The 25,468-nt window shown below is 48.6% G+C and overlaps 1 protein-coding gene across 3 annotated transcripts; it reads left to right on the top strand.

Annotated features, from left to right (window-relative positions):
• Positions 1-891: 891 nt before the first annotated feature.
• LOC119947347 (butyrophilin subfamily 2 member A2-like) lies at positions 892-23,182 on the top strand. Of its 3 annotated transcripts, XM_038768996.1 has the most exons (8): positions 892-1,167; positions 4,605-4,815; positions 5,529-5,876; positions 8,901-9,017; positions 9,639-9,659; positions 9,760-9,786; positions 10,481-11,046; positions 23,103-23,182. In XM_038768996.1, exons 2-8 carry the CDS (start codon positions 4,698-4,700, stop codon positions 23,106-23,108), a joined length of 1,203 nt encoding a protein of 400 aa, XP_038624924.1. In that variant the 5' UTR covers positions 892-1,167; positions 4,605-4,697; the 3' UTR covers positions 23,109-23,182. The 3 variants fall into 3 exon arrangements, with proteins under 3 accessions (XP_038624924.1, XP_038624921.1, XP_038624923.1); XM_038768993.1 differs by lacking the exon at positions 23,103-23,182 and having other exon boundaries at positions 10,481-11,234; XM_038768995.1 differs by lacking the exons at positions 9,639-9,659; positions 23,103-23,182 and having other exon boundaries at positions 10,481-11,234.
• Positions 23,183-25,468: the final 2,286 nt, after the last annotated feature.

Below are 25,468 nucleotides of genomic sequence, written 5' to 3'. Positions count from 1 at the left end.
GGAGAATGGATTATAACATTCCTAAAAAAAACCCTGAACTTCCCTTATCCCTTTACCCTCTCCTTCTCATTCATTCATTCAATCATATTTATTGAGCACTTACTGGGTGCAGAGCACTGTACTAAGCGCTTGGGAAGTACAAGTTGGCAATATATAGAGACGGTCCCTACCCAACAGCAGGCTCCTCCCCCCTTCTGTCCCTCAGTCAATCACATTTATTTAGTGCTTACTGTGTGCAGGGCACTGTAATAAGCACTTGGGAGAGTACAACACAAAAATATATCAGACACATTCCCTGCCCACAACAAGCTTCCAGTCTAGAGGGGAAGACAGATATTAATATAAATAAACAAATTCTGGATATGTACAGAAGTGCTGTGGAGCTTGGCAGAGGGTAGGTGGCAAATACAGGGAGCAAGTCAGGGCGACACAGAAGCGAGTGGGAAAACAGGAAATGAGGGCTTAGTCAGGGAAGGCCTCTTGGAGGAGATGCGCTTTAATAAGGCTTTGAAGATGGGGAGAGTAATTTGTCAGATATGAAAAGAGAGGGTGTTCCAGGCCAGAGGCAGAATATGGACAAGAGGTTGGTGGTGAGATAGACGAGATCAAGATGCAGTGAGTGGGTTGGCATTAGAGGAACCAAGTGTGCGGGCAAAGTTGTAGTAGGAGAATAGCCGGGTGAAGTAGAAGGGGCAAGGTGATTGAGTGCTGTGTACTTCAGAGAGAAAAAGATCAGCTGGAAGCAGCTTGTTCCCAGGACTGTGGGAATGTTGGCACCAAGTGTGGATTTTCTTTTTCCAGAGAGTAGAGGGCTGGAGAGTTTATGGAGTTCTGCCTGCATAGCAGGTAACTCCTTCCTGGAGGTCACATGGCACCAGGACAGCACTAACTGACATCCAAACTCAGCTCACAAGCCATGTTTCCAGTTTATCAGTTTCCCTTTCACTCTTCCAACTACCTCTGGTGAGTTCTGCCCAGTGACTGATGAGACTTTCAAATGTCGCCTTTCCATTGGAGGGTGGTACCCATGAGACTTAATTCCTGGAACTCATATTGCAAAAGGAACTTCAGTTCCTGGTAAGGTGAGCCTGGCCTCCACCAAATCATGGACAATCTGCCCTGCTGCTGGGGCTGCCGACCTTGACGGCCCAGGGAGGAGTCAGGCTGGTGAGTCTGAGGGGTCCCAGATCTCGGGGGCGGGAGCTGAATTCCGGGGAAATTCTCCTGGAAACAGGAGAGCCTTGGGGGTATCCTCAGGATGGGAGGATGAGGTGGGAGAAATGGGAGATGTCCTGAGGATTGCCCCTCCCCCAGAATAGCTAGTGGAAGCGGTGTTTGGGGTGGGGACTGCTCACAGGAAGGGGACAGAGGGAAAAGACCGGAACACCCCAAATCTCTGGAAAGTCTAGTTCTCTCCTCCCTCCAACCTCCCACATTGACTGCCACCCTTCTATTGTTCCATTAAACCCCGGTCTACGCAGTCCCTAGGGGGTTTGAGCACATAATGGTCGGGGGGTGGGAAGGCTGAAATAACATGGAGGATGGCAGGAAGCAGGGAGATAAAGAGATGAAGGAAAGAGCCTCATTTGGCTCTCTGAACCTGATCCCCTGCACCCCAGATAGGGAGGGTGGGTCCATCGTTTACACCGCAGAAGTGAGAGGAGCATGGCCTAGTGAATAGAGCATGGGCCTGGGAGTCAGAGGACCTGGGTTCTAATACCAGCTCTACCACTTGTCTGCTGTGTGACCTTGGGCAAGTCACTTAACTGGTCTGTAAATCAGTTACCTCATTTGTAAAATGGGAGCCCCATGTGGGATGTGGATTGTGTTCAAACCTGATTACCTTGTATTTACCCCAGCGCTTAGAACAGTACCTGACATGTAGTAAGTACTTAGCAAATACAATATATTCTTTTTTTAAAAAAGTGCTAATACATCCTCAGTCTTGGCCCTGGGAGGTAGAAGGCAGAGAATCCAGCCTGAAGAATCACCCATCTCCAGGTTGCTCCCCTATTCTGGGTGGCTGCAGAAGGTGGGTGTATGGTCTGGGTCAATAGAAGGATGGCTGCCTAGGGAACAGACAGAAGGATGGGGCTGTAGAGAAGGCAGAGAATCCAGCCACCCCTTGCCCCTCCATTCTTGCTTCCACCTCAGAGAGCAGTAATGGATGGGATTTATCTGCCCAGAGGGGACCCAAGGATGTGGGATCCTGATAAACTCGTTGCCCACATTGAAGCCCAGAAAGGTACTGGACAGACAAGACTCCAGAGCCTGGGTTTCAATGATCCTGACTATCCCTGACCACAGCCTCCATGCCCTCAGGGGAACTTTTCCTGGCTCCCTTCTGGGCATGGGAACAGTGTTGCCTAATGGAAAGAGCCCACCTCTAAGACTGAACTTGTCTTCCCTCCCAAACCCTGCCCTCTCCCTGACTTTCCCATCACTGTTGACGGCACTACCATCCTTCCCGTCTCACAAGCCCGCAACCTTGGTGTCATCCTCGACTCCGCTCTCTCATTCACCCCTCACATCCAAGCCGTCACCAAAACCTGCCGGTCTCAGCTCCGCAACATTGCCAAGATCCGCCCTTTCCTCTCCATCCAAACCGCTACCCTGCTCCTTCAAGCTCTCATCCTATCCCATCTGTACTACTGCATCAGCCTCCTCTCTGATCTCCCATCCTCGTGTCTCTCCCCACTTCAGTCCAGACTTCATGCCGCTGCCCGGATTGTCTTTGTCCAGAAACGCTCTGGGCATACTACTTCCCTCCTCAAAAATCTCCAGTGGCTACCAATCAATCTGCGCATCAGGCAGAAACTCCTCACCCTTGGCTTCAAGGCTCTCTATCACCTCGCCCCCTCCTACCTCACCTCCCTTCTCTCCTTCTACAGCCCAGCCCGCACCCTCCACTCCTCTGCCGCTAATCTCCTCACCGTGCTTCATTCTCGCCTGTCCCGCCGTCGACCCCCGGCCCACGTCATCTCCCTGGCCTGGAATGCCCTCCCTCCCCACATCCGCCAAGCTAGCTCTCTTCCTCCCTTCAAGGCCCTACTGAGAGCTCACCTCCTCCAGGAGGCCTTCCCAGACTGAGCCCCCTCCTTCCTCTCCCCCTTGTCCCCCCTCCATCCCCACCGTTTTACCTCCTTCCCTTCCACACAGCACCTGTATATATGCATATATGTTTGTACATATTTATTACTCTATTTATTTATTTTATTTGTACATATCTATTCTATTTATTTTATTTTGTTAATATGTTTGGTTTTGTTCTCTGTCTCCCTCTTGTAGACTGTGAGCCCAATGTTGGGTAGGGACTGTCTCTATATGTTGCCAACTTGTACTTCCCAAGCGCTTAGTACAGTGCTCTGCACACAATAAGCGCTCAATAAACATGATTGATTGATTGATTGATTGAGTCAGGATCTAATCCCGGATCCATCACTTGCCTGCTGTGTTCCCTTGAGCAATTCCCTGGGCCTCAGTTTTCTCATTTGTAAAATCGGGATAAAATAACATTTCTATTAGACTGTGAGCCCTATATAGGAGAGGGACGGTGTCCCATCTGATTATAGGGGGTCTACCCCAGTACTTACTGCAGTGTGTGGTACATAGTAAGCATTTAAGAAATACCACAATTAGTATTATCATTATGGTCTCCCAGTTACTGTGCACAAGAGCTGCTGCAGATTGTCTTATATTCTGGGAGATTTGGGGGCCCTGAGCCTGCCCCTTATTTTCCCTTTCCTACCCCCTCCACTCCCTGTTCCCATCACTTTGGCCTTTCACTGGCCTGGGAAAGGTGGGGATGGGGAGTGGATGGAAGATGGGGCTGGGTCATCTCCTTCCTCTCCCCCAAGTGGGTTAGGGGCACTGATGTGTCGGTGGAGCAGCTGGAAGATCAGCCTTGGCTCCCCACCTCCTCCTCCCTGCACCCCAAACTTTCCCCCATCACTGTCTCACCCACTGATACTCCTGGCCTCTGGGACAGAGAAAGAGAGGACCCCTGTCCATCTTTGTTCCAGGGTGGGAAGGGGTTAAGGGATCTGACTCATGGAAGAGTTGGGTGGATTCTTCTCCCTCCTCCTCCTGCTCTCTTCACCCCCTGCCTAACACTTCTTGGGAGCGGAGGCAGAAGGTAGGTGGAAGGATCCAGTGGGGAGCAATGTCCCAAATGGAACATTCCCAGAACAGGGAGGGTAGTCCCTGCCCCTCCCCCTCCAGACCCCCACCTCCATTGTTCAGGAGAATTCCTGAACCAGTAGGCATCCTGGCTCCTCCCCTACTCCCTGCCCAGTTGGAGTCTGTCATGGATCAAGGACCTGGGAGAGACATGAGAGTCCTCAAAATAGGGAAACTTCCCACCATGGTATTCATGCAGATCCAGTCTGGGAGAGGATCCAAGGAAATTCCTGCTGAGAGGCTAGAACCCTGACCCATGTTGGAGTGAGGAGCAGATCCAGGTTGTCTCCCTTATTCACCCTGAGGGGCAGAGTCTGTGAGTGGTCTTGGGGATTGGTATCCAGGTACCTGGTGGCAGAGATTTAGTTTGGGACAGTGGATGACACATATGACAGGAAGCTGACCTATACCAATGCCCGGTCTAGGAGTCTTGCATTGCTGTGTGCCCCGGGTCCCAGCCCCTGCCTGGCTTCATGATGGTGAGTTACAGGTATTGACTGAGTCACCATCATCTATCTATGGTCCCTGCGAAGAAGAAGATGGCGGGTTTCCCAGAATCCTTCACACCTGGATCCTCCTCCTCCTCCTCACACCTCCTCCTCCTCTTCTTTCTCCAGCTACCCACTCTGGGTTCAGGTAAGAATCTTCATTCTTCTTCACTGCTCTTTGGGGACATCTCAGAGGAAGAACAAACTCCCCTGTAAGTCTCCAGTTTGAATGTATCTCCCAAGAGAGAGCGGAGGTAAGGGGACTCTCAACCCTCTCTCAGCTCAATAGGCCCCTGGGGCCTTCAGAGGGTGGACAACGTCATCCCCCAGGCCTGGAATGCCCTCCCTCTGCCCATCCGCCAAGCTAGCACTCTTCCTCCCTTCAAGGCCCTCCTGAGAACTCACCTCCTCCAGGAGGCCTTCCCAGACTGAGCCCCTTCCTTCCTCTCCCCCTCGTCCCCCTCTCCATCCCCCCATCTTACCTCCTTCCCTTCCCCACAGCACCTGTATATATCTATATGTTTGTACATATTTATTACTCTATTTATTTATTTATTTTACTTGTACATATCTATTCTATTTATTTTATTTTGTTAGTATGTTTGGTTTTGTTTTCTGTCTCCCCCTTTTAGACTGTGAGCCCACTGTTGGGTAGGGACTGTCTCTATAGGTTGCCAACTTGTACTTCCCAAGCGCTTAGTACAGTGCTCTGCACACAGTAAGCGCTCAATAAATACGATTGATTGATTGATTGATCGATTGACAAGAAGTGGCTCTGCCTTTCCCCTTCTGGATGGGGTTCTCCCTTGCCCACTGAATCCCCAGTACCAGCTCCTCTCTGACCATCTCCCTATGTTGCAGCTCAGTTTTCTGTGATTGGGCCTTCTGATCTCGTTCTGGCCTTGGAAGGGGAAGACGTTGAGTTACACTGTCACCTGGATCCCAAGATGAACGCTGAGCCCATGCAGGTGAGGTGGTTCCGATCCGAATTCTCTAACATTGTGCACCTGTACGAGAATGGAGAGGACCAGTTTGGACAGCAGATGGAGGAGTATCGAAGAAGGACGGAGTTGGTGAGAGATGCCATGGATTATGGGAGTGTGGCTCTGAGAATACACAATGTAAGAGTCTCTGATAAGGGAAGGTTTCGCTGCTTTTTCTATAATGGCCTGACGTATGAAGATGCTCATCTGGAGCTGCAGGTGGTTGGTAAGTGACTGATTTTTTGTTGTGACCAATGTTGTAACAATCATTCCAGTCTCAGGCAGCCTTGCAGACTGTCCTATCCCTATCCAGAATCCCCTCCTGCTCCAGCAGTAATGAATGAATAGTGTCCACTCCTCCTGTCCAGGGTCCCTTCCTACTGCCCCCAGTGTCTTGTTGGTCCACAGACAGTGCTACCTTTTGGAGCATTTCCACGGAACATTTTCCATGGGTCAGTCCCTTCCTGGGCCTGTTCCTGGGCTGGATTCCTGGAACATCCAGTAGGTTGGTGCTAATAAAGGGGTCAGGGCAGGACACCCCCTTTGCACCTTCTGAACTGGCTTTTCCTGAGGAGACATATGTGATTTCTAATATTGGGGTTTTTCCTGGCCCGGGGGCTGAACATAATCGGGTCAGGACCTGGTTCTGGTGGTCCGAGCCCCGTCTGGGTCTTGTTATACTCCATCAACGTGGGGACCGGTCAGGGGGATCACTTGAGGTGAGGGAGGGTTGGGTAGGGCTGGGGTGAGATTAGGTCAGTCCTGGTTGGTGCAAGGATGCAATAGGAGTAATAATAATGATAATAATAATAATAATGGTATTTGTTAAATTGCTTACTATGTTCCAAACACTTTACTAAGCCCTGCGGTAGATACAGCTTAGCAGGTAGGACACAGTCCCTGCCCGCATGGTTTCACGGTTTATGGTTGGAGAAGGAGGGGCTTTAAGGCTCTCAATCAGCTCTCCCTTTCCTACCTAGCCTTGCTAATCTCCCACTACAACCCAACCTGCTCACTTTGCTCCTCTATTGCCCACCTACTCCTTAAGCCTCCATTTCATCTCTCTTGCTGTCTAGACTGTGAGCCCACTGTTGGGTAGGGACCATTTCTATATGTTGCCAACTTGTACTTCCCAAGCGCTTAGTACAGTAAGCGCTCAATAAATACGACTGATTGATTGATTGCTGTCTCTCCTTTATCATGTCCTCCCTCCTGCTGGAACTCTGTCCCAGTTTATGTTCGACAGACCACCACTCTCCCCATCTTCAGAGCCTGACAAAATTCACACTTCCTCCAAGATTTGCCCTCCCTTTGGCATTTCCTATGCACTTGGGTTTGTACACTTAGAGCCCTTTAATACCCTACCCTCAGCCCTGCAGCTCTTATGCCTATATCCTAATATTCTGCTGTTCCCCTTCCTGTAATTTATTTTAATGTTTGCCTCCCCTACTAGACTGTAAATAGTGCCAGTAATTACTATTCATTCATTCATTCAATCGTATTTATTGAGCGCTGACTGTGTGCAGAGCACTGTACTAAGCGCTTGAGAAGTACAAGTTGGCAACATATAGAGACGGTCCCTACCCAACAATGGGCTCACAGGCAGTAATGGTGTCTACAAACTGTGTTGTATTGTACTCTTCCAAGCATTTAGTATGGTGCTATGTACACTATAAGCACTCAGTAAAACAAAATTGATAAAATGAGAGTCATATTATCTCTATTACAAATGAGGTAACTGAGTCACAGAGAAATTAAGTGACTTGCCCAAGGTCACTCAGCAGGAAAGTGTCGGAGACAGGATTAGAGCTCTGGTCCTCTGATTCCCAGGCCTGTGGTCTTTCCACTAGGCTAAGTTTCTCTATGGATTTTCAACAGAGAGTTATGAGCATCACACCCTCTATTATGTACACACACACACAACACACACACGTTCAGACTTGAATTGTGAAGGGGGCATAGGTCTGTATAGGGGCACAAGTCAGGGAAGCAGAAAATGGAGGTGTGGAGTGAAGTTGGAGGGAATTTGGAGTCCAGGCCAAGGTAGAAACAGAGTCCAGGGCCCCCTCCCCTTCCCACACATTTCCCCCCTGTAAGACACCCCTGGGTGCTGCACTGCTGCTTTGCTCCCAGCAGCTTCCCGAGGAAGCACTGGCAGGATGGATAGAGCAGGCCGGAGCTTGAGGGGAAGCAGCTTTTTCCTGGTTCCATGGGGATCCTGTGCTGGAGGGAACAGTCGAAGCCTGAGAATAGGGAGAAGGGGAGTGAGACCCTCCAATCGAGGTCATGGCTCTCTCCCCAGGGAATCACAAGCCATTCCTTCTCCTTCATGACTCCACTGGCCCCTCACCCCAGCCCAGCCTGGTCAGGGAAACTGTTGCCCTTTGTTATTCCAAGCAGTGACTCTTAACTCTCTGTGCTCCCCAAACCACTGGGTTCCCAGCCAAGTAGTCACCCCACAACCAATCCTGCAGAAGGGAGGTGAGTTCTGGAGACCCTGCCCCTGCTCTGGACTCTCAACGTGGCTTGGAATAGAGACAGCTTAGAACTTGGGGCTCATGGACTCGCCCCCTCCTTCTAGGCTCGAATTCTCCCTGAAGCCAAGGAAATTTTGTTGTAGTGGACTCTCCTGAGCTTTTCATCATCATCATCATCATCAATCATATTTATTGAGCGCTTACTATGTGCAGAGCTCTGTACTAAGCGCTTGGGAAGTACAAATTGGCAACATATAGAGACAGTCCCTACCCAACAGTGGGCTCACAGTCTAAAAGGGGGAGACAGAGAACAAACCAAACATACTAACAAAATAAAATAAATAGAATAGATATGTACAAATAAAATAAATAGAGTAATAAATATGTACAAAAATATATACATATATACAGGTGCTGTGGGGAAGGGAATGAGGTAAGATGGGGGGATGGAGAGAGGGACGAGGGGGAGAGGAAGGAAGGGGCTCAGTCTGGGAAGGCCTCCTGGAGGAGGTGAGCTCTCAGCAGGGCCTTGAAGGGAGGAAGAGAGCTAGCTTGGCGGATGGGCAGAGGGAGGGCATTCCAGGCCCAGGGGATGACGTGGGCCGGGGGTCAATGGCGGGACAGGCAAGAGCGAGGTACGGTGAGGAGCTTTTAGTACAGTGTTCTGAACACAGTAAGTACTCAATAAATACCATTGATTGATTTTTTTGATTGAAACATCTGGAATTGTCCCATTTTTCCCTCTAAAGGTATTTTTGGGAATTCCATTTCAGCTCCCCTCTTCCCGACAGCTTTGTCCTTGATGGTGGCCCTTAGTGTGACCCTCCCTGTGCTGGGACTGCTCATCGCTGGGGGTCTTTATCTCATCTGGAAACACCCCAGGGAGAAAGGTAAAGGAACGATAGTATTCCCATGACATCCTCATTACTGCAGGGAAAGGCAGGAGGACAGAATAGGGTTGGAGGGCAGATAAACTGCTGCCAGCTGCCTGGGGGGCTACTAGACCACAGTCCCAACCCCAAATGACTCACAACCTGATTTTCTGTTTCCCTCAGAAAAGGGACAGACCGACTTTGTGTCTGTAACAGCTGTCCCCTATGGGAGTGGGGAAACACTGAGGAGTAGAGATCCCAGCCCCTACCCCCTGGGTTCAGACTGAAACCCACCTTTCCCCATCCATTTCCTGCCCCAGCCCTGTCCTGCCATCCAATTCCCCTGTGCAACCACAATCCCAGAGGAGCCTGGAGATCTGAACCCTGGGAGATGCCGACTGATAACAGTGAATGGATGCTTGATTGATTGATGATAACCAACTGGTTCTTCCTGGAGACTTCAGGGACAGTGGTCACCGTTCCAGATCCATTCTCTGGGCAGTTGGGATTCTGTCCACGGGGTTGTTCCCTCCTTTAGGTACCAGAAATAGACTCCTCTGACCCCAACACATCCCCTCCCAGTCCACCCCACGTTCTTCCCTTCTGGAGTGTCCCTAACTTATTTCTTTTTCTTTTCAGGGAAACTCCAGATTGAACTCAGTAAGTTCCGTGTTTTTTTCATTTCTGTCAGTTTTCCCATGTTGGGGTTTGTGTCTGCTCCACCAGCCCGGTGACATCTCCCCTCTCTGTTCTCTTGTAGGGTGGAGCAGGAGCCAGTTACACATGGGTAAGTGCCCCTGATATTCCTTGAGGTTTAGGTCCCTCCGACCCCAGGGGGTCCTGGCCCTTCCTGACTCTATCCCTGAGAGCCAGAACCAGGGCTGTTGCCAGAGCCCTCTGCTTTCTCCTCCTCCTCCTCTTCCTCCTCAGTCAGTCAATGGTATGTATTGAGGGCTCACTGTGTGCAGAGCACTGTACTAAGCGCTTAGGGGAGAACAATATAACAATAAACAGACACAATCCCTGACCACAACGAGCTTACAGTCTAGAGGGGGAGACAGACATTAACAGAAATAAATACATTATATAGGAATGAAATAAATCCTTCCTTCTCTGCCTCCCACTCCTCCTCCCTGCTGCTTCCAGGGCACCGGGAGCCTCCTGGAATGTATGGACTAGAGTAGGGGGGACACAAAACGGGAGGTGGAGGCCGACGCCGGAATGGGGGCTCCCCAGGAGAGTTCGGGGGGATCCGGGTCCGGAGCCGTGGGGGCGGAGCGCGGCGCGATGCCGTCACCATCCGTGTCCCGTCCGGGGGGAGGGGCGTTGTGTCCGCCTCCGCCCCCCGGGGGGGCTCCTCGGTGCCCGCCGCCCCCTCCGGGCAGCCCACCAGGTGTCCGCGGCGGGGCAGCTCCCGGGCTCCGCCCCGCCCGCTCCTCTCCCCGCGGGCCCCAACGCTCACACACACGCTCTGTCCGCAGCCAACGTCACTCTCGACCCAGACACGGCGTATCCCGCACTCGTCCTGTCCGAGGATCGGAAAACGGTGACAGCTGGAGACACGTGGCAGGACCTGCCCGACAACCCGGGCAGATTCACAGGTTCTCCCTGTGTGCTGGGCCGCCAGCGCTTCACTTCCGGGAGACATTGCTGGGAGGTGGAGGTGGAAGAAGCGACTGTCTGGCGTCTGGGGGTTTGTAGGGAAAATGTGGGGAGAAAAAGGGCGATTTCGGAGTCACCTGCAGATGGATTCTGGGCTGTGAAGAAGGATGTAGATGGATACTGGACGCCCACTTCTCCCCCCACCCGTCTCCGCCTGAGCACAGCCCCCTCCCGGGTGGTGGTATACCTGGACTACGAGGCTGGAGACGTCTCCTTCTACAGTGGCACTGACGGATCCCACATCTACACTTTCCCCCGCGCCGCCTTCTCGGGGACCCTCCGACCTTTCTTCCGCCTTTATCGCATCGATGACTCCCTGACCATCTGCCCTGTGCCCGGTGGGGCTGGGGAAAACCCTGTCCCTGCCTCCGCTCAGGAGACTCCGGTGAGCCCCCCAGGAGTGGGACCAGCCTCAGCCACTGGAGATGGGGATCTCCTCCCTGGGGCCGATGCCCCATTGCTCCCCACCCAGCCCAGCCCCGGGGTCCCTCTTGCCCCTTAGGGAGCCACCCAGCCCCTGCCCTCTCCCCCCTGCAGCTCTCCGGTCCCTCCCGGGGCTGCAGCTGCCTGTGTCCCCGCCTCCTCTGCTGCTCCCCTGGGTCAGGCCCAGCCCAGGAGGGGCCTCTTCTACTGCTGCTGCTGGTGAAGTGTCCCTGCTGAGGTCGGGGCTGGGGGCAGTAAAGCAGCGGCTGCGGCTCTGGTCCATCAGTGGGGCTTTGCAAGTGCCACTGACCCTCCTCTCTGCTGACTCCTCCACCAGACCGTGAATTTGGAGGGCAGAAGGGCAGATTGCCTCCACTGCCAGGTTGCCATAGACTCCAGATTTTCTTGGTTTATGGCACCTCCTTCTGAACATTCGTGTGGGACTGGGTTCTATTCCTGACTCGGTGTGAAGTTGGCAAATGTGGATATAGGCCTCACCTTGAATTCACCAGAATAATAATAATTCTGGTGATTGTTAAGCTCTTACTGTGTGCCAGGCACTGCACTAAGTGGTGGAGTGGATACAAGCAAACTGTGTTGGACACAGTTCCTGTCCCACATGGGACTCACACTCTTGAGAAGCAGCATGGTGTAATAGTAATGATGTTATTAATAATAATAATGATGTCATTAATAATAATGATGTTATTATTGTTAAGCAACTACTATGTGCCAAGCACTGTTCTAAGCACTGAGATAGATTCAAGGTTATCAGGTTGTTCCACTTGGGCTCACAGCCTTGATCCCCATTTTACAGATGAGGTAACTGAGGCCCAGATAAGTGAAGTGACTTGCCCAAAGTCACACAGCTGACAAATGGCTGAGGCTGGATTAGAAAGCAGGGCCTTCTGACCCCCAGGTTTATGTTCTAACCATTAGGGCACACTGCTTCTCAGTGTGATGCCCCATACCTGATGACTCTCGCTGCTCTCTGTGCCCCAGCGGGAACATGATGGGTGGGACAAGAGAGTATGAATGGTGCCACGCAGACCAGTACAACCCCAGGCAACTCCTCCATGTACATTCTCACCCTGAATTCTCAGAACTGAGGCTCATCCATTATTTCTGATGGGAAATTCCATCCCTGAGCACCTACTGCATTCAGCACACTCAACTGAGAAAGGATTGTGCACAGGACACTGGAGGAAGTGTTTGGGAGCATACAATGAGAGATAGTCATAGTGTCTGCCCTCAAGAAATTGGCATTCTCATGTGGGAGAGTGGGAAACACAGATTGTATTAACAGAATTAATAGATTAAACAGACTATACACATTTGCTGATTGTGCTAATCTGTTGGGGTGACATGTCTGGGGAGGTGGGGATTGGTTGGAGATTGCTTCCTGTAGCAGAGGGATTTTCATGGGAGCTGTGAAGGAGGTGGGAAAGACAGGCTCAATGTTTTGGATGTGTCAGAGGTGAGAGGAAGGAGTGGTAACAATGTTGGCTTGTGAGGAGTGAAGAGTGTTAGCATGAGTGGTTGAGAATACTACAAAGGCGAGAAGGAAGCAGTGTGGTGTAGTGGAAAGAACCTGGGACCGGGAGTCAGAGGCCCTGGGTTCTTCACTCTGCTGTCTGGATTATCTTTGTACAGAAATGCTCAAGGCATGTCACTCCCCTCCTCAAAAATAAAAAATCTCCAGTGGTTGCCAATCAACCTTTGAATCAAGCAAAAACTCCTCACTCTCGGCTCCAAAGCTCTCCATCACCTCGCCCCTTCCTACCTCCCCTCCCTTCCCTCCTTCTCCAGCCCAGCTGGCACACACTGCTCCTCTGCCACTAACCTCCTCACTGGGCCTCGTTCTCGCATGTTCTGCTGTCGACCCCTGGCCCATGTCCCACTTATGGCCTGGAATGCCCTCCCTCCACACATCTGCCAAACTAGCTCTCTTCCTCCCTTCAAAGCCCTGCTGAGAGCTCACCTCCTCCGGGAGGCCTTCCCAGACTGAGCCCCCTTTTTTCCTCTCCTCCTCCTCCCCTCACCATCACCTGCTCCCTCCCTCTACCCTACCCCCTTTCCCTCCCCACAGCACTTGTGTATATTTGTACATATTTATTACTCTATTTATTTTATCAATGATGTGTATATAGCTATAATTCTATTTATTGTGATGGTATTGACACTTGTCAACTTGTTTTGTTGTCTGTCTCCCCCTTCTAGACTGTGAGCCCATTGTTGGGTAGGGACTGTCTCTCTATGTTGCCTATTTGCACTTCCCAAGCTCTTAATACAGTGTTCTGCACACAGTAAGCGCTCAATAAATATGATTGAATGAATGAATGAATGAATGAATCCCAACTCTGCCATTTGTCTGCTTTGTGACCTTGGATAAGATCCTAAACTTTTCTGTGCCTCAGTTGCCTCACCTGTGAAATGGGGTTTAAGACTGTGAACCCCCTGTGGGACATGTACCGTGTCTAATCTGATTAATTTGTAGCTACCCCAGTGCTTTCTACAGTGCCTGGCACATAGTACGGGCCCAACGAGCACCATAAACTCTAATAAAGGAGAGAGCTGGGGGAGAATCCTAAATCCAGTGGGCAGAAAGCTTTGCTTTTTCTGGAGAAATCTGTAACCACAGGAGGTTTTTGAGAAGCTGAGTCGAGGCTCTGATTTGTAGTCAATTGTTTTAAGAATACAGTCTCCCCAGCGAAATGTAGAAAAGTCTAAATAACAATAATTATGGTATTTGTTAAGCGCTTACCATGTGCCAAGCACTGTTCTAAGTGCTGGGTAGACATGGGGTAATCAGGTTGTCTGATGTAGGGCTCACACTTTGAATCCCCATTTTTCAGATGAGGTAACTGAGGCACAGAGAAGTTAAATGACTTGTCCAAGGTCACACAGCAGACAAGTGGCGGATGGGGGAGAGGCTGGGGGCAAGAAGATTAGTGAGTTGAATCAGTGCAACTGAGAGATGACAGGAACATGACCCAGACCGGTGATTGAATGGGTGGGAGGAAGGAGCGAATCTGGAAAATTTTGAGAGAAAAAAACAGCAGGATTTAGTGGCAGCATGGCCTAAAGAAGCACGGGCCTGAGAGTCAGAGGATTCTAATCCTGGCTCTAACCACTGTCTGTTTTGTGACTTGGGCAAGTCACTTAGCTTCTCTGTGCCTCAGTTACTTCATTTGTAAAACATGGATCAAGACTGAGAGCACCAGTAGGACATGGACTATGTCCAATTCGTTTACCTTTTATCCATGCTAGCACTTAGTACAGTGCCGGGCAAATACCATGCCAGCGCTTAACAAATACCATTAAATAAAAAAGTGTTGGACTTGAAATGGGAGGAAGAAGACAGAGAGCAGACAAGATGACACCAAGGTTGCGAGCTTCTGGAAGCTACTGACCAGGGGCCCACAGTTGCTCGGCAACCCAACATAATCATGAGAATGATGATAATAATGATGATGATAATACCAATAATAATGAATAATAATAATGGCATTTGTTAAGCGCTTACTGTGTGCTAGGCACTGTTCTAAGCACTGGGGTAGATACAAGATAATCGGGTTGGACACAGTCCCTGTCCCACATAGGACTCACACAGTCTTAATAAGCATTTTACAGATGAGGGAACTAAGGCACAGAGAAGTGAAGTGACTTTCGCAAGGTCATACAGCAGACAAGTGGCGGAACTGGGATTACAACCCATGACCTTCTGACTCCCAGGCCCATGCTCTCTCCAGCCACTAAGCCATGATGCTTCCCATGTAAAGTGTGATATTTGTACAGTGCTTACTATGTGCTGAGTACTGAGAAAAAGACTGGCCTGGAAACTGTTGTTGTCTGTCTCCCCCTTCTAGAGTGTGAGCCTGTTGTTGGGTAGGGACCATCTTTATAGGTTTCCAACTTGTACTTCCCAAGCGCTTAGTACAGTGCTCTGCACACAGTAAGCGCTCAGGTTGTGGTTCTCTCTCACTTTTCCCTTTGCCTGCCCCTGCATCTTTCCCCGCTGCTCTCCTGTCCCTGCTTTCCTTCGGTCTCTGATTAGCACAGCCTTGTTCTTCCAGACCTGAAAATGCTTCCTGTTCCCCTTCTCCTCCAACTGCTCCTGAAAACGGCTCCGCAACATTGTGCTTTCAATAAGCTCATTATTGTCTTTGTCTACTCTTTCGGTTTGGTCTTTCTGTATTCATCCTTTCCTTATGTGCCTGTCACTGTTACTGTCCCTTTCCTGTTTTTCCTCAGAGGACAATGATCTCCACAGGGGCCACACACCAATCTCAGGTCACACAAGGTCTATCTTTACTTAATAAAGCACACACATCGCTCTGTCCTCTGGTGGGGTCACTCACACAAACCGTGGGCAATAAGCTTGGGGACCCGAAAGTGAGCAGGCAGCGGATGGACTCAGAATGGTAATTAACTCTTCATTCAAACCCAGGCTCCTTTTTTTTCTGTCAGATAATCAGACGAGAGCCCTAGGGGGACGTGAGGTAATTAGATCTGCTTTTTGCTGGAACAAAACCCCAGCCCTGTTGGCTGCCATGGACCAGGAGAGGGTGGGCTGCTGGAGTTCTTGGCTACACGTGCTAAACCTGTCTGGGTTCGGCTGGGGGAAGAGAGGAGAAAGAGGGTTGTTACTCAGCTCCCTATCCCACCAAGATGCCCCAGCTCCTCTCTGATGATCTCCCTTTGTTATACTTCAGTTTCCTGTAAATGGACCAGTTTCTCCAATAGTGGCTCGGGTGTGGGAAGATGTTCGGTTACTCTGTCACTTGAACCCCAACATGAGTGCTGAGAACATAGAGAAGCAGTATGGCATAGTGGATAGAGCATAGGCTTGGGAGTCAAACAGTCATGGGTTCTAATCCCGGCTTTGCCACTTGTCTGCTGTGTGACTTTGGGCAAGTCACTTTACTTCTCCGGGCCTCAGCTACCTTGTCTGTAAAATAGGATTGAGACTGTGAGCCCCACATGGGACGGGGACTGTGTCCAACCCAATTTGCTTGTATTCAAGCCAGTGCTTAGTACAGAGCCTGTCACATAGCACTTAAAAATACCACAATTATCATCATTATTATTATTATTATAGAGGCTAGGTGGTTCTGATCCCAATTCTCCCTGACCGTGCACAAATATCGGGATGGGCAGAACTTGGGTAGAGAGCCGATGGAGGAATATCAAGGGAAAATGGAGTTTGAGAGAGCTTCCATTATGGATGGGAATGTGATACTGAAAATACGCAATGTCGGAGTCTCTGATGAAGGCTGTCACCAGTGCTTCTTCCAAGGTAGCATCTGTCAAGGCTAAGCCATTCTGGAGCTGTGGGTGGAAGCTGAGTGGCTGATTTTGCCAAATGGGGATGTTTCTCTCCCAGTCTCAAGCCCCACTACATCCTCAATCCCTTTCAGCTCCGGGACACTCCAGACTGTCCCCTCCACCTCCACAGGATTGTATTCTGTTGCCAGATACCCTGCTTGCCATAGGCAACACTGCTTAACACAACCCAGAATCCTTTAGGTTACTGAGTTGATTTCATCCCTGAAAACATTCCATGGTAGTAGCACTATCTACAAGGTAGCCAGGGGTATTTAGGTGTGGAAGGAGGTAGACTCAGTCTCAGCTTTCTTCTTGTCCATCCTGGTATCCCTAGTGGGGGAAAAACCTTGGATATTTGGGGGTGGATTTGAGGATGCTGTAGGGAACACACAACACTACTTTCCTCCCTATTGCACAAGTCTGTAACCTTTGTTTTGTCCTCGACTCATCTTTCCTGACATATTCAGTCTGTCACCATATACTGTCGCTTCTACCTTCAAACATTGCTGAAATCTGCCCTTTCCTCTCCATCCAGACCACTGCTATGATATTCCAAACACTTATCCTATCCTGTCTTGGTTAATGCATCAGCCACCTTGGCGACCTCCCTGCCTCCTGTCTCTCCCCACTTCAGTCCATACTTCACTCTGCTGCATGAATCATTTTTCATCAAAAACATTCATTCATTCATTCATTCAATCGTATTTATTGAGCGCTTACTGTGTGTAGAGCACGGTACTAAGCGCTTGGGAAGTACAAGCCGGCAGCATATAGAGACGGTCCCTACCCAACAGCGGGCTCACAGTCTAGAAGGGGGAGACAGACAACAAAACAAAACATATTAACAAAATAAAATAGAATAAATATGTACAAGTAAAATAAATAGAGTAATAAATATGTACATATATATATATATATATATATATATATATATATATCCAGGTGCTGTGAGAAGGGGAAGGAGGTAAGGCAGGGGGAATGAGGAGAGGGAGGAGGGGAAGAAGAAGGAGGGGGCTCAGGCTGGGAAGGCCTCCTGGAGGAGGTGAGCTCTCTGTAGGGCTTTGCCTTCCTGATCATTATGCTTTGTGGAGGTTAGGCAGAACTGGTTTTCTAGCTGTTGTCTCTGTCCTTCGAAATTCTTGCTTTTGCCTTAGTCCAGCACCATCGTAATGAGAGTTCCAAAAGTCCCCAAGGTAAAATCTTCCTGGTCCTGAGAGTCCTTCATTTTTGGCCTGTACAGTGAGGACCCTTTTTTTAATAGTATTTTTTTTATGGTAAGCACTGAGGTAGATACAAGTTAATCTGGTTGGACACAGTCCATGTGCCATGTGGAGCTCACAGTCTTAATCCCCATTTTACAGTTGAGGTAACTGAGGCACAGAGAAGTTGTCAATCATTTGTATTTCTTGAGTGCTTCTTATGTGTAGAGCACAGTATTAAGCACTTGGGAGAGTACAATATAACAGAATTAGCAGACATGTTCCCTGCCCATAACAAACTTATAGTCTAGAGGGAACTCAGCAGTCAAGTGGTGGAGCTGGAATTAGAACCCAGGCCCTTCTGGCTTCCAGACTCCTGCTCTATCCATTAGGCCACACTGCTTCTCTACCAGTAAGTGTCTTCTATCTCTCAGTAGCTGCTTTTCTTCTTTCTGCTCCTCAGCTCAGCTCTGCTTCATTCAGCTGTGTTCTTAGACCGTGTTGGTTTCTTATTTCAGTTCCTACCTCATAGGTTTCCCTGCACAAACTCCCTCCCAATCATGGGCAGCAGTTATGAGTATTCCTCAGTAACTGTTCATCACATCAAGTGCTTTGTGCTGTACACAGCACCAGCTCCTCCCCCAGTTGTCATTCCCATGATGTACTGGTTTGTGAATCCACCCCACTCCTTTGGGAGAACTAAGCATCTGCCTTATCACATTTCCTCAGACTTCATTCTCTTCCTGGTGGCATTAGCCGCCATTTCACCACAGCCTCTTTCCTGCCCCAATGCCTCAAAATTCCAAAGCAAATGATCAAATCTTTCATCATCAGTGGTATTTATTGAGCACTTACAGAGCACTATACTACACCTTTGGGAGAGTACAATACAGCAGAGTTGGTAGACACGTTCCTTGAGTACACAAATTTACCTTTTGACGGATTCTCTTGCTTATTTCTGCTATTGTATGGTAGCCCTAAAGGCCTCCAAAGTTTATTCCTGAGGTTGTTCATTCAGTCCATGTCTGCCCAATCCTCAAGAACCTCCAATGACTGTCCATCCACTTTCCCATCAAAAGGAAACTCCTTATCACTGGCTTTAAAGCACTCAATCAGCTCAACCCATCCTACCTCACCTCACTAATCTCCTACTACAACCCAGCCTACACACTCCTTGAGCACGAGTTTACTCACTCTGTCCTAATCTCTTCTATCTTGCTACCAATCCCTTTCCCATATCCTCCCTCTGGCCTGGAACTCCCTCCCCTTCCAAATATGCTAGACCACCACTTTCTCCACCTTCAAAGCATTGTTAAGGTCACATATCTTCCAAAAAGCTTTCTGCAATTAAGCCCACTTTCTCCTGGATCACTCTCTCTTCTGTATCATCTATGCACTTGGATCTGTGGCCTTTGGACATTTGATATTCACCCCACCCCCTGCCCCATAGAATTTATGTACATACCTTTAAATTATATATTATAAAGTACTTATTCATATTAATTTCTGTCTCCCCCTCAAGACTGTAAGATCATTATGGGCAGGGAATGTGCCGGCTAGTTCTGTTATACTGTGCTCTCCCAAGTGCTTAGTACACTGCTCTGCACATAGGAAGCACTCAATGAATACCATTATTTGATTGATTGATTTTTCCCTGGCTTCTTTAGATTGTGAGAGCCCCTTGTGGGACCTGATTATCTTACTCTACCACAGTGCTTGGTACATAGTAAGCACTTAAAGTTTATTGCTACGATTATTATTATCCACCTGGAGGGGTATGAAGATGGAAGGGTCCTGCTGGAGTGTATGTCACCGAAAAGTGAAGAGTTGAAGTTGGCAGTCATGGAGGAAAGGAGAGAGGGTGTGAGTGTTTTAGAATGATATGAAAGGATGGGGTCAGAAGCACAGGTGGAGAGGGGCAGCTACTTGTCTGTTGTGTAATCTTGGGCAAGTCACTTAACTTCTATGATCCTCAATTTCCTCTTCTGTTAAATGGGGATTAAGTCTGTAGACCCTATATAGGACAGGGACTACGTCCAACCTGATAATCTAGTGCCTACCACAGCACTTACTACAGTGTCTAGTACATACACTGTTCTGTTCTAAGCGCTGGGGATGATACAAGGTAACCAGGTTGTCCCATGTGGGGCTCACAATCTTAATCCCCATTTTACAGATGAGGTAACTGAGGCAAAGAGAAGCCAAGTGACTTGCCCAAAATCACACAGTTGACAATTGGTGGATCTGGGATTTGAACTCATGACCTCTGACTCCCAAGCCCGTGCTCTTTCCACTGAGCCAAGCTGCTTCTCTGGGTATATATAGATATATACTTATGTCCTGAGGGGATGGGAGGGAGGATGAATGAGGGTAGTAAATCAGGGCAACGCAGAAGGGAGTGGGAGAAGAAGAGAGGATGGCTTAGGGAAGGCTTCTGGGAGGAGATGTGCCTTCAATAAGGCTTTGAAGTAGGGGAGAAAAATTGTCTGATATGAGGGGGGAGGGCATTCCAGGCCAAAGGTAGGATGTGGGCAAGAGGTCAGCAGTGAGATAGTTGAGATCGAGGTACAATGAGAGCTCCCATTTGGGTAAGCAACATTGTTGTGGAGGGGAGGGGGTCAGAGGGAGCCATCGGGGGATTGGGATTCATTCCCCACCTTCTGCTCCTGCACCAAGACATTCCTCCATCATTGTCTCCCCCATTGACATCCCTAGCCTCCAGTGTAGAGAAGGAAAAAGGAACCCTTCTCATTGGAGAAGCAGCATGGCATAGTCGACAGAGCATGGTCCTGGGAGTCAGAAGGTCATGGGTTCTAATCCCAGCTCTGCCACTGGTCTGCTGTGTGACCTTGAGCTAGTCACTTCACTTCTCTGTGCCTCAGTTACCTCATCTGTAAAAAGGGGATTAAGACTGTAAACCCGATATGGGACAGGGACTGTGTCCAACCTGCCTTGCATGTACTCCTCCCTCAGCATGTAATACAGTGCCTGGCACATAATAAGCGCTTAACAAATACCACAATTATTATTGTTATCCCTATTCTAGGAATGGATAAGGCTAAGGAATAAGGCTTATGGTGGAGTTGTGGGGGGACTTTGTTCTTTTCTCTGATCCTCCTGCTTCCCCCTTCCACCCCTTGGAATCTGCATAGTACCCTGGGGAGCAGGGTCAGAAGGGAGGTGGGAGGAGTGGGGGGAGCCAAGCCCCAACTCAAACACTCACAGAATAGGAAAGATGGTCCTTGCCCTTCCCCACTCCTGCCCTCATCTCTGTCATCCAGGAAACTCCCTATACCCGTGGGGACCCCAGCTCCTCCCCTACTCCTTGCCCAACTGGGGTCCATCATGGCCACTGAGGACCCGGGAGGGACAGAAGGGTCCTCAAAGTGGGGAAACAGTTCCCACCATGCTGTTCACAACCATCTGGTCTGGGTTTGTGAGAAGAATGAGGGACTGGGTGTCCTCCTACAACAGCCATGTTTATTCCTCAACATCACAGGGTGTGGTGGGGAGTCCAGAACAGAGTCAGGTCTGTACCCCGTTCTACTTTCACTTCTACAGTGACTTGTGGGGGCAGAGTGAAGTCGTAGCATTCTGCTAAGCACCAGTGCCTTGGGGACCACTTGGGGGCTGGGACCCTCTGCAGACCCTGGTCCATAACTCAACCCTACAAGGCTCCCTCATCCCTGCCCTGACTCTGGAGATGCCAGATTCTACCACTTGTCTGCAGTATGACCTTGGGCAAGTCACTTCACTTCTCTGTGGTTCAGTTACCTCATCTGTAAAATGAGGATTGAGACTGTGAGCCCTATGCAGGACAGGGACTTTGTCCAACCCAATTTGCTTGTATCCACCTCATCACTTAGTACAGTACCTAGCACATAGTAAGCACGTAACAAATACCATTATTATTATTATTATTTACTGTGGTAAGTCCTGGCGTCGATAAAATATAATAAATGATAGGGGTAGATTTGGGATGGAATGTGTATGTGGCTTTTCTCCACCTGGGTGCTGAAATACTTATTCTGCTTCATGTACAATTAAACTTTGGACTAATAATGTTGACCCTTAGGAATAATTTGTCTCCGCTCCTCTAGCACTAGCTTGGTTAACAAATGCCATTATTATTGTTATTATTACTCCCTCTGCCCTGATCTCATCTATCCTGCTGCCAAGCCCATTTCCCATATCCTCTCCCTGGCCTGAACCTCTCTACCCCTCCAAATACGCAGACCACCTTTTTCTCCACCTTCAAAGCATTGTTTAGGTCACATCTCTTCCAAGAGGCATTCCATGATTAAGCCCTCTTTTCCCTGGTTTGTTCTCTCTTCTGCATTGTCAAATGTCACTTTGATTTGTGACCTTTGGACATTTGACATTTACCTCACCTCTATCTCACAGCACTTATAAGCAACTTATTTATTCATATGAATGTCTGCCTCCCCCTCAAGACTGTAAGCTCGTTAGGGGTGGGGAACATGTTTGCTAATTCTGTTGTACAGTACTCTCCCAAGCACTTATTACAATGCTCTGCACATGGTAAGTGCTCAATAAATACCATCATTTGGTTGATTGATCTCCAGCCTCCTTAGACTGTGAACCCCATGTGAGACATGATTACCTTGTATCTACTCCAGCATGGTACAGTGCTTGGCACATAGTAAGCACTTAAATGTTATTATTATTATTATTGTTATTATTATTATTATCCTCCACCTGGAGGGGCATGAGTACAGAAGGATCCAGATGGAGTGCGTGTCGATGGAAAGTGATCAGTTGAAGATGACAATCAAGGAGGGAAGGTTGGGAGGGGGTGAGTGTTTTAAAAAGGTATGAAGGGATAGGATCAGAAGCACATGTGGAGGGAGGCTGCCACTTGTCTGCTGTGCAATCTTGGGGAAGTCACTTAACTTCTCTGTGCCTCAGTTTCCTCAACTGTGAAATGGGGATTAGTCTGTGAGCTCTATTTGGGACAGGGACTGTTTCCAACCTCGTAACCTTAAAACTCACCTGTGCTGGACAGCAGCAGCATGGGAGAGAGCCGAGGGTGGAGACTCAGTTCTACTGCACAGAAGGAGGCAATGGTAAACCGCTTCTGTATTTTTACCAAGAAAACTCTATGGATACACTACCAGAACGATTGCAGTTGGAGGTGGGGCATTCTGGGAGAGATGTGTACATGGCGTCGCTATGGGTCGGACATGACTCGACAGCATAAGACAACAACAGCAATCTAGTAAGTACCATGACACTTACTATAGTGACTGGTACATAGTAAGTGCTTAACAAATGCTATTAAAAATGCTAGTGTGTCAATTAAATGGTTGTTTCTTGTGCCACTTGGCTTGTTGGGTTTAGCCATGTTTACTGGGAATTATTTAATGATGAGTTACTAATTGTTTACAAATCTTCATCTATTAGTCATTTATTACTACATTTTTGGAGAGGTCTCAAATTATCTTAAATTATTTCTGGTTTTCCCTTTCAGCAGTGATCCCACTGCTTAACGGTCTCTTCAGATACAAAGGCCACAAACAACTGGAGGCAGTGTGGTCTGGTCGACAGAGCATGGCCCTGGGATTCAGGGGACCCTAGTTCTAGTCCCAGCTCTGTCACTGGCCCACTATGTGTCTTCAGGTGAGTCATTTTATCACTCTGCCTCAGTTTCCCCATATGCAAAATGGGAATAATCACACCTATCTCTCTTTCTACCTCCTAGGAATATAGTAAGAACAGCATGAGAAGCAGTACAAGCTAGGGGAAAGAGCATAGACCTGGGTGTCAGCAGATCTGGGTTCTCACCCCAACTCTGCCACTTACCTGCTGTGTGATATTGGGTGAGTCACTTAACTACTCTTGCCTCAGTTTCTTCTTCTGTAAAATGAGGGTGAAGAACCTCTTTTTCCCTCCCACCAAGACTGAGCTCCGTTAGGAGTAAGGACTATGTCCAGCATTCTGATTATCTTTTATCGACCCCAGGACTTAGTACAATAAATGACAAGTAGTAAGAACTTAACAAATTTCACAATTACTATGATTGAGATCCATGATGTAAAACTGCTTTAAAAATGAAAATGCAATACAAATTTAGTGTATTGTTATTATTATTACAACCCAGAATCTCAGATGGAGAGGTGCAGGTCGGCAACATATAGAGATGGCCCCTACCCAACAACGGGCTCACAGTCTAGAAGAGAGCACTAGTGTGAAGCGCTTACTGTGTGCACAGCCCTGTATTAAGTGTCTGGGAGAGTACAATACAACAGAATTAGCAGACACATTCCCTGCCCCCAGTTTATGTGCATAAATTACAGATAGGGGAATGGGGGCTCAGTACCTATTCTTCCTAATTGCTCTGCACACAGTAAGAGCTCAATAAATACGATTGAATGAATGAATGACTGTGAGCCTCATGGGGGGCCCGAACATGTAGTAGCTACCCTAGTGCTTAGGACAGTGCTTGCACCACACTTACAATTAGGGGGCTTTCCCAGACTGAGCCACCTCCTTCCTCTCCCCCTCCTCCCCCTCCCCATTCCCCCTGCCTTACCTTCTTCCCCTCCTTACAGCACCTGTATATATATGTTTGTACATATTTATTACTCTATTTATTTTACTTGTACATATTTATTGTATTTATTTTATTTCGTTAATATGTTTTGTTTTGTTGTCTGTCTCCACCTTCTAGATTGTGAGCCCGCTGTTGGGTAGGGACTGTCTCTATATGTTGCCAACTTGTACTGCCCAAGCACTTAGTACAGTGCTCTGCACACAGTAAGCACTCAATAAACACGATTGAATGAATTGAATGAATGAATGGAGAAATTCATGAGAATGTATTGTAAACTTCTCTAAAGACTAAACCTAAAATTCCCTTATTCCTTTGCCATCTCTTCCTCACCTCACTTCCTCCAATCAATTAATCAAATTTATTAAGCACTTACTGTGTGCAGAGCACTGTGCTGAGTAGAGTACAATATAATAGAGTTGACAGACACACTCCCTGCCTACAAGGAGTTTATAGTCTATAAGGGGAGGCAATGTCAGTACTTCCAAGATGAAAAGAACTGATGGAAGCAGCCTGTGGCCAGGATTGTGGTAGTGTTTGGCACCAAATGTGCATTTCCTTAGAGAGTTTGTGAAGAGTCCTGGAGAGTTGGTGGAGTTCTGCCTGCACGAAGTGACTCCTCTCTGGAGGTCAAGGGGCCCTAGAGCAGGCTAACTGACATACAGACTCAGCTCACAAACCACAATTCCATTCATCAGTTTCCCTTTCACTCTTCTAACCTCCTCCTACGAGTTCTGCCCAGTGACTGATGAGCTATACAAATGCTGTCTTTCTATTGGAGGGTGGTGTCCATCGGCATTAATTCCTGGAACTGATCCTGCAAGAGGAATTCTGTTCCTGGTGAAGTGAGCCTGGGTGCTACTAAACAATGGAGAATCTGTCCTGCTGCTGGGGCTGCAGGCTGTGATGGCCTGGGTAGGAGTCGAGCTGGTGAGTCTGGAGGGACCCTGCTCTTGGGGGCTGGAACTGAATTTTGGGGAAATTTTCTTGGAAACTGGAGTGGGGATGAGGTATCCACAGGATGCAGAGGTGATGTAGAACAGCTAGAGGTAGGGGTGGGGTGGGAGAGGGTGACCAAAGGAAGGGGACAGAGAGGACAGCCTGAATACCCCAAACTCCCTTAATCAGTCAATCTATCAATTGTAGTTATTGAGCACTTACTGTGATTTAAGCACTCTATTGAGCACTTGAGAGAGTACAGCATAACAGAGTTGATAGACATATTCCCTGCCCACAATGAGCTTACAGTCCTGGAGAATGGTCAGGGTCTCTCCTCCCCTTCCCAT

The sequence above is a fragment of the Tachyglossus aculeatus genome, chromosome Y4 (assembly GCF_015852505.1).
Source record: "Tachyglossus aculeatus isolate mTacAcu1 chromosome Y4, mTacAcu1.pri, whole genome shotgun sequence".
Classification (NCBI taxonomy): domain Eukaryota; kingdom Metazoa; phylum Chordata; class Mammalia; order Monotremata; family Tachyglossidae; genus Tachyglossus; species Tachyglossus aculeatus.
Note: the sequence above shows the minus strand (reverse complement) of the source record. Positions and strands in the feature narration are given on the sequence as shown.